The sequence below is a fragment of the Oxyura jamaicensis genome, chromosome 1 (genome assembly GCF_011077185.1).
Source record: "Oxyura jamaicensis isolate SHBP4307 breed ruddy duck chromosome 1, BPBGC_Ojam_1.0, whole genome shotgun sequence".
Taxonomy (NCBI): domain Eukaryota; kingdom Metazoa; phylum Chordata; class Aves; order Anseriformes; family Anatidae; genus Oxyura; species Oxyura jamaicensis.
Genome location: NC_048893.1, coordinates 47,826,769 through 47,841,982, shown reverse-complemented (window position 1 = coordinate 47,841,982; position 15,214 = coordinate 47,826,769). Strand labels below are relative to the sequence as shown.

Sequence of the window (15,214 nt, the reverse complement as noted above, 5' to 3'; positions counted from 1 at the left end):
AGAGGTTCATTTTTTCTGGACATAATCATAATTAAAGTTATGATACATTATGTCATGCTGTCAAAACAGAAAATAAAGACAAACACTTTGGAGTTTGCCTGTATTACATTATTCTTTAATATAAATGACATATATGTTTTACAAATTAGAGAGATTGGCTTTGGAGAATTAAGAGGCTGCAGAAGATTCTTTTAAGGTGACATTTTGATTGAATATATGTTTAGCTTTGTAGATTGACAGTAGAAATGTGCAGCCTACCTTTGATGTGCTTTCTACCCATTAGAATGTGTTGAAGAATCTCAATCTGCAGAGAGCTTCAAATCATTCTCAGAAGATACTTCTACCAATGGTGTCCCAGCAATGTCCAGATAGGCAGCTATTTCACTTTGTTTTTATTTTTTGCTATTATTTTTTTGCTCATAATTTAAATTCCACAAATTCATCAGATGGGGAGCCTGCATATCTCTACTCGACAGTTAAAAACAGTGTTGAAGAACCCAAACCAGTAAATGATGATGACAAATGAACAATGTAGAACAAGTTAACTGGGAATTGTTACGATTTTTGCTTTAGATACTTACATGGGTTTATACCAATGTCTGTAATGTCTGTACCTTTGACTGCAAAGCAACCTCACTGAAGCCAGTGAAACTGCTCTTGTGACTAAGAGGGATTATCCCTAAGGAAATTTAGTAATTGAGCTCCAGACATAGGTTATAGGTTTTGTACTGCAGACTACTCGTTATTTTGTTCACTAGGATTATGTTAGACTAATCCTGAATAGCAATGCTCTAAAAGAATGGCAAACTTAAAAGAACTATGTGTACAATATGAATTTATTTTTATTTTTTCCCCAAATAATGACATTAGCAACAATTTTATTTGCCTTTGCTAAATAGATACATTCAGAATTAGCTTAATATTATAGTGATATTTTTAAACCTCCAGGGCTTGAAATAAATTTAAAGGAGGTAACTCTCACCTTCTCTAGCCTCAAAATGACTTGAGAGTCCTTTTTCCCTCTATTTGTCTTGTGTGGCTATAAAAATATGCTCAATCACTATCTTTTTTTCTTTTTTATATATCATAACTTGACGAATATTTACTCCGAATCTCATATACAGTGGAATCTGAAAAAGTGTAGCATTCAGCAAACCAAAAATTACCACAGAAAGCATGCTGGAAAAGAAGGCTGAAATAAGTCAGTTTAAAGCACTGTCAGTAATTCTTTTTTGATGGCATATTTTATCTTGTAGATCTGCAATGATTAATTTATTTTACATCAATGGATCATCTCCACTTTGCAGTAAAGTTTCTGGTATTTGGCATTAATTGTTAGCAACAATTTTTTGAACAGGCCTATTACAACAGGTACTTTAGCTGAAATACAACTGAACCCCATCTTTAGAAATCTATTTGTAATTTCCAATCTGTATTGCAGAGCGTTCGTGGATACACCGGAAAGCAGAGGGCTGGATTTCCCAGTATTGCACAGGGTTGCTGAAGAGACTCACACCAGAATAGGTAGCTTTTTTGGTGTTGTATCCAAGAGGGCAAAAGTCGTTGATACCAACAGAAGCAATTTTGTTGTTATGAAGATAGACCACCTGAAAAGTATAGAAATGCAGAAGTGAGAAATAAAGCTTCTGTGGCAAATAACATAAATCATTTGATGTCAAATACTTGGTTAGCATTGTGCAATACTATACAGACTGACAAAATATCCACTTTTCCAAACAAACATTTGATTCTTCTTACTTTTTGAAATACCTAGATTATACCAAATAATTTCTGGAGAAAAAGCAGAAATCCTGCAAGGAAGTCCAGTAGTAATACTATTATTTGATTGTACTGTAACTGAAAGGGGACTCAAATGTGATATTATTAAGATAGTGCTGTGGTTCAGAAGCGTGTGCTGTATATAAAAATGTATTTGGTGTTGATTGGTTTCTCTCCAACTTTCATGACTCCAAAAGTAATTGCTAATGATGATTAAAAGAGCTGATGGTTACTTTGCTCCAGAGAAACTATTTCTGATGAGTTTTCCCAAGGTAAATTCAGGCAGAGTTTTCAATCTGGGAGGCTTCATTCTTGTGAAGTTCTTTTACTGTAAAACCTTAATTTAAGTGAAGACAGGTTTTAAATGGTTCCAGAAGGTTATCTTTCTTGCTGTTCAGTTACACAGACCTTAAGAATACTACTGGTTTGAAATGTATATTTCTTCTCTTTGCCCTCCTGAAGGCATAGTTTTGTAGGATACGAAAGGGATGGTTCTTGGGAGAAGTTGAAAAATGTCACTGAGTTGAATCAAAAAACAAAACAAAACAAAACAAAACAAAAAAAACAACAATGGAAGAAATGTTCTCAGAAAGCAGGTTTTCTGAGCAAAGAAGAAATAAGAGTACACAAATAATTCTGTATTTGTTTTTTACCCTTAGAGATACAAATTAATGCCTACAGGTCTACACACCTCCATAGCTACACCCACACAAAAAAACAGAATGAGTACTCCTGTATTTTGCAACTTTTCTATTACAGTTCAATGGTTTATAAAACTTGAATCGAGTTACCTCTTGCACAAATACTTTTCTGTTCAAAAGTAAATAACCATATATATATCATACAGAGTCTTCCAAAGATTGCTCTCTGAGGCAGTATAATAAACCATACCTGTATATATTTGTGTTCACCCAGCCCACTAGGTACTCTGACAAGTTCATTGTTATTCAGATGAAGCTCTCTCAGATGAGGTACATTGTTAAGAGACCCATTTTCAACTGAAGAAATACTGTTGAAGCTGAGACCCAATCTGCAGAAAATAAATACAAATAAAAATAAAATTAAAAAAAAAAAATGATGTCAAACTTGCCCACATTATCATCTTTCTTGGAGTGTTTACATCTATATACTACTGCAGTAGGAGTGACTAGGTTAACTAAGCATGAGGTTTAGACTCACCACAGAGAACTAGTTTAGAAAAGTATATTTAAATGTCTGACATCTGATACTAAATATCATAACTATCTGACCGACTTCAATCAACCTTTGTCAATGGTACTGCATACTTTCATAACTTATATTCTGATGCCACAGTATGGCATCATACAGTGGCATCAGTGATATACATCATACTGTGTAACCCCATAAGCATTGGCCTTTCTTTAAAAGCTGAATAAAAGTTTCTTGTGGGACTTTAGGAGAACTAGCTTTAACTTTCTTGTCAAAATACATAACCCACGGTGACCAGAACTGTTAATTTTAAATCTTCACCACATCCTAAAATACACATGTAGTTAAGAGCCATGTTGCAAACTGGAAATTGGAGCTGAGTCATATGTAATGATCTGCTCATCAGGACACAGAAGTGGGACATTACATTTTTTTCCCAGGTTCCAGACCAGAGCTTTAACCACAGAATAATCCCTCCTAATTTATACTTCTTTATATTCTTGGATTATTAACACAGTTTATGTCCAGTTTGGAAAAACTGGTTCTATCTGCATGTCTCTGTGTTAACAGTATTTAAATTTGCAATCAGACTATGTATTTATTGTATTTATTTATTTTTCAAGACATTCATAAATTACAATCTTCTGTGTTGCAGTAAGGAATTCAGTGGTAATTCTTCAGTTGTTGTCATTAATTGTATTGTCCTTTGAGAAAATTATCTCTGTAAAAGCTAGACATACATCATCTAGTTTGGGTTATTTGTTTATTATTTTTATTTAGGCAATCTTTTTGTAATTTTGAGAAAAAATATGTTCTACTAATAACTGAAACAAATAATTTAATATAGGTGATCAGAATCTCTATGATAAAATAATTTGCTATGGATGAATACCTTTAAAGAAAGTCTGATTCACAGCAATCTACTGTAATTCTTTGTAGCTTGTGCCTGTTTCAGAAGTCAGAATCTGGAACTAGTACAAAATCATAGAACTAAAAATTCTTTCTTGATATTTATAGCAGAGATGTTTCTAGAAATGGGGCTGTACAAGAACAGAAGCACATTTCAGATTTTTTTTTTTTTTTTAAGAATAAACAGTCAAAGAAAGATCTTGATAGCTAATATTATACATAGTCATAATAATGCTCATTTAAATATTGCAAAATTATCATACTATGAAAAGACAAATGAATGCTTAATGAGATCTCCCATTCACATCAGTGGAGATTTCATTTACTCAGAAATCAATTCACAGCACCCTATATTTTTACTAAAATTTGTTAGGAAATTTTTTAATTAATCTAATTTTAAAGTTATTAGAACAAAATTTCGGTAGAGAAGAGTACATCAAGTTTTAATAAAGCTTGGGAGATTTGATTCTACAGAGCAATTTGGCCTAGAGATCCACAGAATTACAAACGCTTTCAGGAACAGATATTGATAGTGAATGTTTTTGAAAGGATGAAAAAAAAAATAATAATAAATAAAATAAAATAAAATAAAATAAAATAATCATTTTTAGTGAACACATAACTGAATTCTCACTTCATAAGCAGAAGTTTCATACCTAGGGAAAACAGCATGAGAAAAGCAGGCCTGACTCTCATATTGATTTGTTGAAGCAAAAGTAACCCATTTATAGATATTAAATATGGAAAAGATCCGTGTCTGGATTAGCTCATGCAGGTAAAAGCTTTTGGGGTAGAGTAAAACTGGAGGAGTCTATACCAAAAAAAATAAAAATAAAAATCAATCTAACTCATAAGCAGTGAAATTACATGTAATTGCATCTCATCTAAATATGAATGAATTCTCAGTCAATTGGGGTTTTGTTTACAAATGAAATAAGACAAGATTCCTACATAAAGTACAGGGTGACTAAAAGTAAATAATTAAGTACAGGGTGACTAAGAGTAAATAATTAAGAAGAAATGATATAATCTTTATTTCTCCTCTCCCCCCACCATTTTTTCCCCACATGGGAACAAACTGGAGAAAGTTGGAAAGCGATTCTTGCTTACTATGTTGCCAAATTTTATTTCCATTAGTATTAATGAATTGTTAACATAGTGTTTTAGTTGATTTAATTACAGCATTCTACATCAACAAAACCACATCTAAATATGGAAGTAATTCTCAGATATTTTTCACATGCTTTTTTCTCCAACAGTCAACTTTTTGTTATATGTACTTTAAGAAACTGCATTATTCAAGGCTTGAAGTGTATGCAGCTAGATCTTTTCAGTAAACTTCAGTAGGATTTTAATAATAATGGTTGTATAGTGTGTATACTCCCCTGTGGAGCTCCTTCCTGAATGAAACTAGGAAAGTCTTTGTTCAGTTTACATTCTTTACATATATATATATATATATATTTCCACTCCAGCACTATACAAAAACGATATGAAGACATAAGAGTATTTTTACAAGGAAAACAAACAAACAAAAGGAGAAATATTGGTGGTCTATTAGAATGCAAGAATTCAAGAGAGAATAAATGGTAGATCTACACCAAGCTCATGCATGGAATAGTTTATGATTTAAAACACACACACACACAATGTTTTTCATAGGCTGACTTTTAGGGCAGCTATTAGACTCTTGAGCAGTGTTTATACCAATCCAGGAGAGTGGTCTCTCACATGTTTCTGAAGTCTTAAACATATAAATAAAAGTTATTTGTGGGTAACTTATTTTTGTTGAACTGGAAGGAGAAGTATATTTTCCCTTAGATTTATCCCAGGTGCTGTAGCTCTCCCTTTGCCCCATTCTTTCTACATGTTTACTCTGTTATATCCAATGCCCTCCTTTTTCAACAGGTCTGTACTTTGCCTTACTTTTCAGCTTTGAAAAAGAAGATTTCTGACAATGCTTAGATTTCTTGCTTGACTACAGGCCAGAGAACAATTTAAAAACTAGTGCCAACTTAGAGCAGCTCCACATTTCCACACCACAATCATCAGAGTATCTTGTTTCTCAATACAGCACAACCACAATGGATGCAGACATTTTTAGTAGTCCAATAGCACTTCTACATGCTGCTTTACGTCTAAGGAAGGAATTCCAACAATATTACTCATGTAACATCTATTGTGTTTTTCAAAGATTAATGTCAAAAAGTAGAAAAACTGAATCATCTGAAGGACAACACATCTCCCCACAGTTAAATAAATTACCCTCTACCTGAGAAATTAAGATCTTGGTGGTTTATTAATTCATTTATTCAAAGTTAATCATTTGCCTGAAGGATTGGATCCAATAATTTGAGTAATAGTCTTGTAGATCAAGTACACTACCATTTTCATAGAAGTGTTTTAAAGTATCATGGTATTAAAAGACTATGTATTACAGGCTCATTTTTGTATTTTAGCATGTTATTTAATGTGAATGAATTCACAAATAATTCAGTATGTCTACAACTGTTCTTCAGGAATTCTCTTTATACTTTTCAACAGCTAGAGAAATTTATTTAAGAGATTCACAGATTACCAAGGTATAATTACCATGAAAAATGGCACTTTTTTCATTTACATTGTATGATTTATTTATTTACTTATTTTTATGGTATTCTTGGACTCATTACAAACTTGTCTTTTTTGAGAAACAGAAGAAACATTGTTGCAAGATCTGTTAGTTCTCCTGTGGTTTTTCCCCAGTTTCCAGAGGAATTTGCATAAGATATGTCCCACATAAACTGCTTAAATTATCAAGTATGACATAATTAAGAACTCTAATTGCTTTCTTTATCTTTTTTTTTTTTTTTTTTTTCAAAGAAATAGTTGTCCCTAGCATACATCATTCATAACTGAAGATAATTGGAAAGTGTAGTTAGAAAAAGATCTGTTATTTCAGTGCACAAGTCCTTAGGAGACTTTTGTGCTAAGCTATTTACAGCTCCAGTGATAATAATGATGATGAAGCCCAGAATTATGTTTTCTAAATGTATCTGTGATGCTTACAATCTCAACTAACATTTATATGTGAAAAGAAAAAATGAATTCTTACTTAGCCAAGTTGGTGAGTCCAGACAGGCCTTCAGCATCAATTTTGCTGATTTTGTTTCCATCAAGATGAAGTTCAGTAAGGGATGGAGGAAGTCCTGAGATAGAGAACATCATAAAATTACTTTTGATAAAACTGGATTTTATGTATCTATTTATTTTAATGGACTTGTGTTATACTGAGGCTCCTTTTACAGTTACAAAAATGATTTTTAGCAGACATGGCCAAGAACAATGAATGGAACTTCACCGCTTTCACAATCAGGGGATCAGGGCACTGCTAGTAACAATTTATTTGGCATAAAATAAGACCAAGCTCCTAAGGTCATCAAAGAACATTTAATTCTTAAGAAATAGTTAAACAAAATTTTTCATAGATATGAATTCTAGCCTTCGTGATGATATATATAAGACATATAAGACAGTGTAAGAGAAAGAGTCTTCATTTTAGCCAGACTGTGCACGTATAAAAATATATAAACACTTGATGCCTAGATATTTAATAAAAAATAGCAGCAGAAAATGAGATTATAAAGATGAGGAAAAACAATGTTAATGTTATTCTTAGTGGCCTACATATTAGTTTCCAAATTCTGTTTTTCAGGGGGAAAAAAAAAAAAAAAAAAAAAAAGCTACCAAATATTTTAACTGAGTTTCCCCAAAAGAACAACCAAAACAGGAAATGTGGCAAGAAAGAAACAATTAGTATTAACTTTCAAATAAGTAGAGCTACTTCAAAACATTCCTCTGGCTGAAGTACGAATAAATTGAATATAATTTCCTCTGTATTGGAACCTTTCTTTCTTTCTTTCTTTCTTTCTTTCTTTCCTTCTCTCTCTCTCTCTCTCTCTCTCTTTCTCTCTTTCTTCCTTCCTTCCGTCCTTCCATCCTTCCCTCCCTTTTTTGAATATGTTATACTAAAGTTATTTTTATTTTGTAGCAATTTACAATAAAAATGCTTTTTAAAATTGCAAATGTTTCTGTTTTACATTTGTTTCTGTTTTGCATGTCTTTTGGCTTCAACTCCACAGACTCATGGAAGGATGATTTTATGCTTGTAGAGCTTCAGTTAATTCTATATGGGTTTACGTCTGTATAATGTTGATCAGGTTTACAAACCAGAGTTGGAGGGTGAAAACATTCTTCCACGTTATATTTCAAACAAGAGACAAGGAAAGCAAAATAAAATAAAATGGCTTACTTTTGACAGTATACCTCTTGTGGAGCTTCTCATAAGGGTAAAACTATTTATTTTTTTAAAACAAATAAAAGCCAACTGACCAAAAAATGAGCTATTATTTTATTTTATTTATTTTATTTTATTTTATTTTATTATTTTATTTTATTTTATAGCAGTCGAGTAGTGTATACTCTAAAGACTCAAAATACTTCCATAATTTATTGATTTTAACGTTTCATGAGATGACTAAAAGTTGCCATCTTACACCTGTGTAGATCTATTAAATATTCATTGAAGTCCTTACCTTTTGGGATGCTAGTAATGTTGGTGTCTGCGATACGGATATAGGAAAGCCTCTTCATCCCCTGAAAAGCTCCATTTTCAATGCCTGAGCTCTTGAGTGGATTTGTGCCTAGTTCTGCCAACAAAACATGTTATTGAGCTGTGCTTCAGTTAATGTATCAATGTATTAATGCCCATTAAATTTCAGATCTCTAATAGATCAAAGCTAACTTGGAGGTACAATTCATTACCACATTTCTTGTCTTTCTATATATATATATTATATATAAAATTATTGAGTAAACAACATCTTAGTACACTGTTGATTTTTTTTTTTTTTTACAATTTATTATGCTCTTACCTAAGACAATCACTTGATTCAGTCCATTAAAGACAGCTTTCCTCAACTTGGAGATCTCATTTTCATGAGCCCGTATCTCCTGAAGAGACTTTGGCATATTTTCTGGAAGTTCCTTCAAGTTATTCTTGGACAGGTAAAGTCTTTCCAGTTTCTTCAGAGGAGCAAAAGCTGATGGGCTTATTTTGCTGATTTTGTTGTTAACAAGGATTAATGCCTGTGGAATAATAATGAAGGAGATCTTACATGGTTACTGGAGAAATTATTTTAAGAATGAAATATTAAAAATAAAAAAAATAAAAAAACAAACATTATTTTCTAGTGTCGTTTATCATTTTTAGCCAGTCTAGTGAACTGAAGAAAATACAATGCAGTACTAAAATAAATAGATTAAGGACTACTGAAACAGTAAAAGATAAACAAGGCTTAAAAATAACTACAAAAGGTACTTAATTGCTGAGGTATATGCATCTTCTGTTAACACCCAGAAGAATCATAATTTATATCCACATTCATATAAAATTAAAATGTTCTATTTACCTTAACACCCCCACACCCACCCTCACCCCTCCTGGTAGATAAGTGGGGAAATAGCGTTGTTTTTTCTTCTGAGGATAGAGTTGTACCTATCATTTGTTAATTGTTATAATTGTATCATCATACAATTATACTATCTTTTTTTCTTTCTTTCTTTTTTATTAGAGCAATTTGAACAATTATACTCTAAGTCATGCAGTGAAGTATCATGGTCTTTATTTGTTCTGCCTTCTGTGTAGGAATCTAATTTATTTCCCCCCTAACTGTGATATCTAGACTCTGGGCAACTGTAAGAAAATTACATCCCTGTACATTCAGGGAAGATAGGCCTCCATGAAAACTCTGTTAACTCTGTAATAGGTGGTCTCCATTTTGAAATAGATGATTGCCATTTTTTGAAATTTTACTTTACTTCTGACTTATATTGATTAATCAACCATGACATAAAAAAAGTCCCATTACTGCCAGAAAAGTAATTCAGGTTAATGGAAAGGATTTCAGATATGACAAATATGAGAATGAATCTTATAACGTCTGTTTACTATCTACTTATAAGACATACGGCTTTACATATTTGTGCAGTGAATTAGGTACAATGGACTATATAGATATGGATAGCATGATTTGTTTACATTGATTACTGGAGAAAAACTAGAGGATTTTTGTTCACTAACTCCATCATGCCATTTTTCAGAAACAGAAGAAATGATATTGCATATATTATAGTTAACATTCAGTGTATTTTAATACATTTCTAATATTTTCAGAATTAAACATTTACTTTTTTTTTTTTTTTTTTTTGGAGAAAAATTGAGCATTTAACCCTTTCCACAATCAGTTAAGTATTAAAACAGTGTCAAGAAGTGTATCGGTATCTGTGTCAGCACCTACTTATCAAGAAAATTGAAAGAGGGGTAAGAAGATAGTATAAAATTGTATTTGATGTATGTTTCTCCCCTAATGGACTCCTCTTGCAGTTCATCCTGAGCAAAGCAATCAGTGTGTTCTCTACGTGGTTTCTCTGAGTATGCATAAAGTTGAGCAGATCTGTTTTTAATTTTGAATGCTAGCTAGCAATGCCACATTTGCAAGAAGAGGTAGAAAAGGTCATTCACAGTTCAGCAGAGTATTTCACTAACAATAAACCTCTCCCAAAATACATAGATTGGTCAGACAAAGCTACAGTCACAGCTCTCTTGTATTGCAGACTGTTATAAGAACTTTCATAAGAACACATAAATTTTGGTTTCCTAAGAGAAAACTGCAAGAATTTGGAGAAGGATGTAGCTTCTCCCCTTAGTGTACTAAAGCTACCTGCACGTATTAGGACACAGGAAACATATAGTTATTGTGAAGAGTACAGCCTGAATTATACAGATTAATTGCTCTCATTGCTCATATTATAACAATGACATTAATGAATGAGCTACTGCTAAATACATTCTTCTATTGTTTTTGGTTTTACCATAGTTTTATTTTCCATAGATATTTAAACCAATATTCAATGAGTTTAGACTGGTGAGCACTTGTAATTTTTATCCTACATCCTGCTTTGTCATTTATTTCAGCTAATTATTTCCTTGTGATTATTATTTCTTATCTGTTTTAACTTGTTTTCTTTTTAGATAAAAATGCTTTTGGTTTGATTATCACAGATGATGTTCTGATACAAAATACCTCTCACTGGAAACAGGCAGGTATATATTCAGATAGGACCTTTAATGTAAATATTCTGTGAGTGGTTGATGTTCAGAGAATAGCTAAAGCTCTTCCAAGAAGAACTGTTAGTCCTGATCAAAACCAAAAATTGTCCATGTACTTAGGATTAATCTGTTTTGCTTTGCCAATGCTTTCCTGAATATGATCATGCTTTCTTGGAGAAACACACAAAACAATTGTTTTTTTCAAACATTGAGAAAATCTTTCACTGTGGGAACATATCTATGGTGGTATAAGCTGGAAAAGTATCACAGCCTGTAGTTTTCAAATTCTCTGTACCAGAACATCAGTTCTCTTTTGAATCATGCTGTGTAAGACCCTGTTCCTCCTATTTTAAATCTACATTATTTTTCACACCACTGTGCTGTTTTAAAGAAGAAAAAACAAGTCCACACATCAGAATTTGCAAGAGAAGTTTTACTGTCTCCTAGAGCAACAGCAAATGATGAGGATAACACACCAGCAGAGCACCTGGCCAGCCATACCCATGGGTTTCTTTCCTACTTCACAATAACTCTATTATATGCAAGACTTAAAGAAAGAAGTTATTAGCTTTGGAGTGCTGCTGTTTATTTTCCTCAGAATGTGCCCTGTATGGCTTGCCTGTAACAAGTTAAAAAAAAAAAAAAAAAAAAAAAAAAGAAAAACTCAGGGGAATTTAGAGGTCAGTGAAAACAGGAACTAGAGAAGAAAATCTGAGGGAAAACATCTGCAGGCAATGTTATTGAGGAAGGGATGTTAGACAAAAAAAAAAAATAAAAATGCCACATGGACTAAGTTTCCTGAATATAGCCCAGATGGCATGGTGGGACATTATTATATTCATCTTGCTAAAGGACAGTTCCATATACTAATTTTGTGCAGGGAAAGCAATTCTCAGAGGTTAAAATGAGAGTCAATCTGAAAGTGCTGAAAGTGCTTGAACCATAGCTAGCACTTACAATGCTCTAGTATGGAACAATTTGGCAGACCTAAGAAATGTGACAGCTTAGGGTAATACTTGAATAGAGCCACAGGAATAGATTTTTTTTTTTTTTTTTTTTTAATCTTCTTCCATGCTTCCTTTTCTTGGTGGAGAGAATAAAGATGACTCTTAAAAAAAAAAAAAAATAATGGGGAAAATTTGGGGGGGGGGAGGACGGACACCAACACTGAAGAATATCACTAAAATCCCAATACAAAAGACTTTCAGCATGTACAGCTTTCATCGTGACTTGACATGTGTTTTGAGATATTTAGCTATAGGTACGAAAAGAGGTAAGAAATTTAAGAGGCTCAAATACACAAATTATTAAAACACCAATATAGTTGGTCTCAGACAGCTTTCTTATCCTATGGATAGGAAAATGGATATATAGCATGATACATATAACACAGCTTTTGCAGTTCTTATTCAGCTCTTACAGTATAAACATTGACTCTGTTATGTTTATTACTATATATTGCAATGTAGTAATACCTATAGACTACATCATGATCTGCAATTTACACAGCACTCAGAGAAGTATAAAAGCTTTATTGCAAAGATAATTTAATTTTTGCTGAACTACCTCTAGTAGTAACTATTGTAGTAAAAATAACAACTACAACAAAATAGAAAAAAATAGCAAAAAAAAGGGGGGGTGGGCAGGGGGAGGAGCTGTATGAATACTGATCAATTAAAGTACATGGGAGTCTGGCCATTTATCTCCCTTTGGTCTGATTTCTGCTTCAAATATTTATTCCCTAAACAAAAAGGAGAACTCACAGTTCACGAAGATTTTGGAACACTTGTTAGCATGTTCTTGTCAAAATACACCCTGACAAACTGCAGAGTGTGTATGTGGCAGTCATGTAGGAACTAGCATAGCATTGTTCTTGATGTAATCAAAATCTGCAATTTTTGCCCTGGCTGGTGATGGGAAGAGGGATACTGTATCTTTTGGTACAACTTTATTATGTGAGAATCTCAGGGAACTGTTCTGTGGCTTTTACATCCTTACATCTGTCCTTCTTGGTTTAGAACAGTTTGAAGTGAAAGCCTTGCCAAAAGCTGAAATGAACTGTAAAACAATCAGCAAATTATTATCAAGCATAATACATGCTGACACATCTGTTTTGCCAGCTGGAGATGGTACTCTTACCTAACATCAAATCTTTAATGATGCATGTGGCCTTCAGGGCTTAAACTGAAAAATCAATCTGCTGACCCAATGGAATTTTTTTAATTTCCTGGGTTATGTATTATATTATTACCTGTTGTTTTATTATAGTGCTGCTATGTACAGTAAGGCCTTAAGAACTGTAAGCTGAGGAGTCAGGTGTCCAAATAAAAATAATAAATTTGGTCTTTTTTTTCTTTTTTTTTTTTTTTTGCCTTATGGTTTCAGTTATTAAGACATATTCATATCCTGGACATATAGTCAAGTTATCCCAAATTATTAGGAATGAATGTGCACATGTAAAGGAAACAAAAACAAGCAAACAAAAAACAACCAACCAACCCAAAACAATTCAAACAGGCTAAAATAAAATAAAATAATAAAATAAAACAACCACAAAAGAACTTTACTTCCTTCCCTAATTACGTTTTTACCAGAAGATAGAATTTTACAAAATAAGCATTCATTTTTAAATTAATTTTAACAGTAGTAAAGATCGGTAAACTTGAAACAGCCAAGAGGCCCTGAATCCAAGGAGGTCTCTGAATGGAATTCCAGATGTTTTATCTTCTGAATGGCCCAAGATATACACAGTTAAAAGAAAAAAAGGCTAAAGGTATTAATAAATAAATAAATAAATAAATAAATAAATAAATAAACAAAACAAAACAACAACAACAAAAAATAAACACCAACAACAAAGAACCATGATGGTGCAATGATTCTTTTTATGTTGTTTCTTAAGTTCTTTGGTAGGCTTTAGTGGATCAAGTGGACATAACTAAGAAAGGCAAGGAAAAATGGATGACATAGAAAGGCGATGGAAGAGATGGATGAACTGTGAAGAAGGAGACGACAAGGCATTGAAACAAGCCTGCCACTTGAGGAAAGAAGTCTTTCCTAGAGGAAAGAAGGCTGTGGAAAACAGTTTGATTGCATCCACAGAAGCTTGTTGAGTAATATCAGGAAGCTGAGGAGCCTGGTGTAGATCTAGTTTGCACTGAGTTTGAGCTGTCACTAGTAAGTGTTGTGTAACGTGACTTGCACAGATGACCAAAGAACTGCTGGCTCTACATTTTACTGCTCCAATAAAAATAATCCTTATGCTCTGGCATTCTAGAGCCAGAAAACACTGCTTTGTCAACTAGGGCAAACATTTAGGTCATTCATTTTATCATAAATTACTTGCTTATTTTACTGCGCTATTCTATTTTTTTTTTTCCCTTTAGTTTAACACTCTGAATCTCTCTAAAATTTTGAGGATGTCAAACTATTTTCTCCTGCTATTTTGCTCACACAAAAAGTTATTTGTCCTCTGCCGACTAAAAAAAAATAATAATGTTTTACATGTATGTTATGTGTTGTGCATTGCTGTTTTAGTGGAAAATCTCATTGTGTGTTCAGCATAATGTACAGGAGAGTCTGAGAAAATAGGATCTCTCTAAGGAAGTGTTGCATTTCAGAAAGATCACCGTCCTTTTTATTGTTATTATTTTATTTCCTCAGAATAATTGTCAGAGACCTACAGATTCTCCAAGCTGGAAAGAGGAGAAGTGTCTCTCAGTTCTATTAAAAATATCTGCTATAGATGATAGTGGGAATCGAGTTCACAGGAAGAACCTGGGCAGACATTTCTGTCTTTTTTTTTTTTTTTTTTTTTACAGTAACTGGTGGCTACTGAATCTTCATTCTGTGATTTGTAGAGCAGTAAGTTTACTTAACTTCTCATTTGATTATGACTGGGAAATGGGAACTGAAGCTGTAATGAATCATCAGAAAACTTTTATTTCATTAATATTTTTTTATCTATTAGGAATTTTTCTGTATTTCTGGAAGATGTTCTTAGACTCTTCCTCAGTTAATCTAGATGGTTGTTGTTCCATAGGGAGTTTTCTTTTGGTTAAAAACAAAGCAAAGCAAAGCAAAGCAAAACAAAAGAAATGAGGACATGAAACATTTTGTCCGCTATTTTTTCCACTAGATATTGCTACACATGGTGTTTCAGTTTATTTGCCCACATACTTAATATTGATAGATGCTTATTTTGGG

General features: G+C 32.8%; 1 protein-coding gene across 1 annotated transcript in view; it reads right to left on the bottom strand.

Moving 5' to 3' along the window:
- Nucleotides 1-385: 385 nt before the first annotated feature.
- Nucleotides 386-15,214, bottom strand: part of DCN (decorin) — a 38,598-nt gene continuing 23,769 nt past the window's right edge. Inside the window, exons 4-8 of the mRNA XM_035337357.1 lie at nucleotides 8,772-8,985; nucleotides 8,433-8,546; nucleotides 6,953-7,046; nucleotides 2,671-2,809; nucleotides 386-1,607 (exon numbers count right to left, since the gene is read on the bottom strand). Coding sequence (XP_035193248.1) covers nucleotides 1,413-1,607; nucleotides 2,671-2,809; nucleotides 6,953-7,046; nucleotides 8,433-8,546; nucleotides 8,772-8,985 — 756 coding nt within the window. The 3' untranslated portion in view covers nucleotides 386-1,412. The remainder of the gene's footprint in view (nucleotides 1,608-2,670; nucleotides 2,810-6,952; nucleotides 7,047-8,432; nucleotides 8,547-8,771; nucleotides 8,986-15,214) is intronic.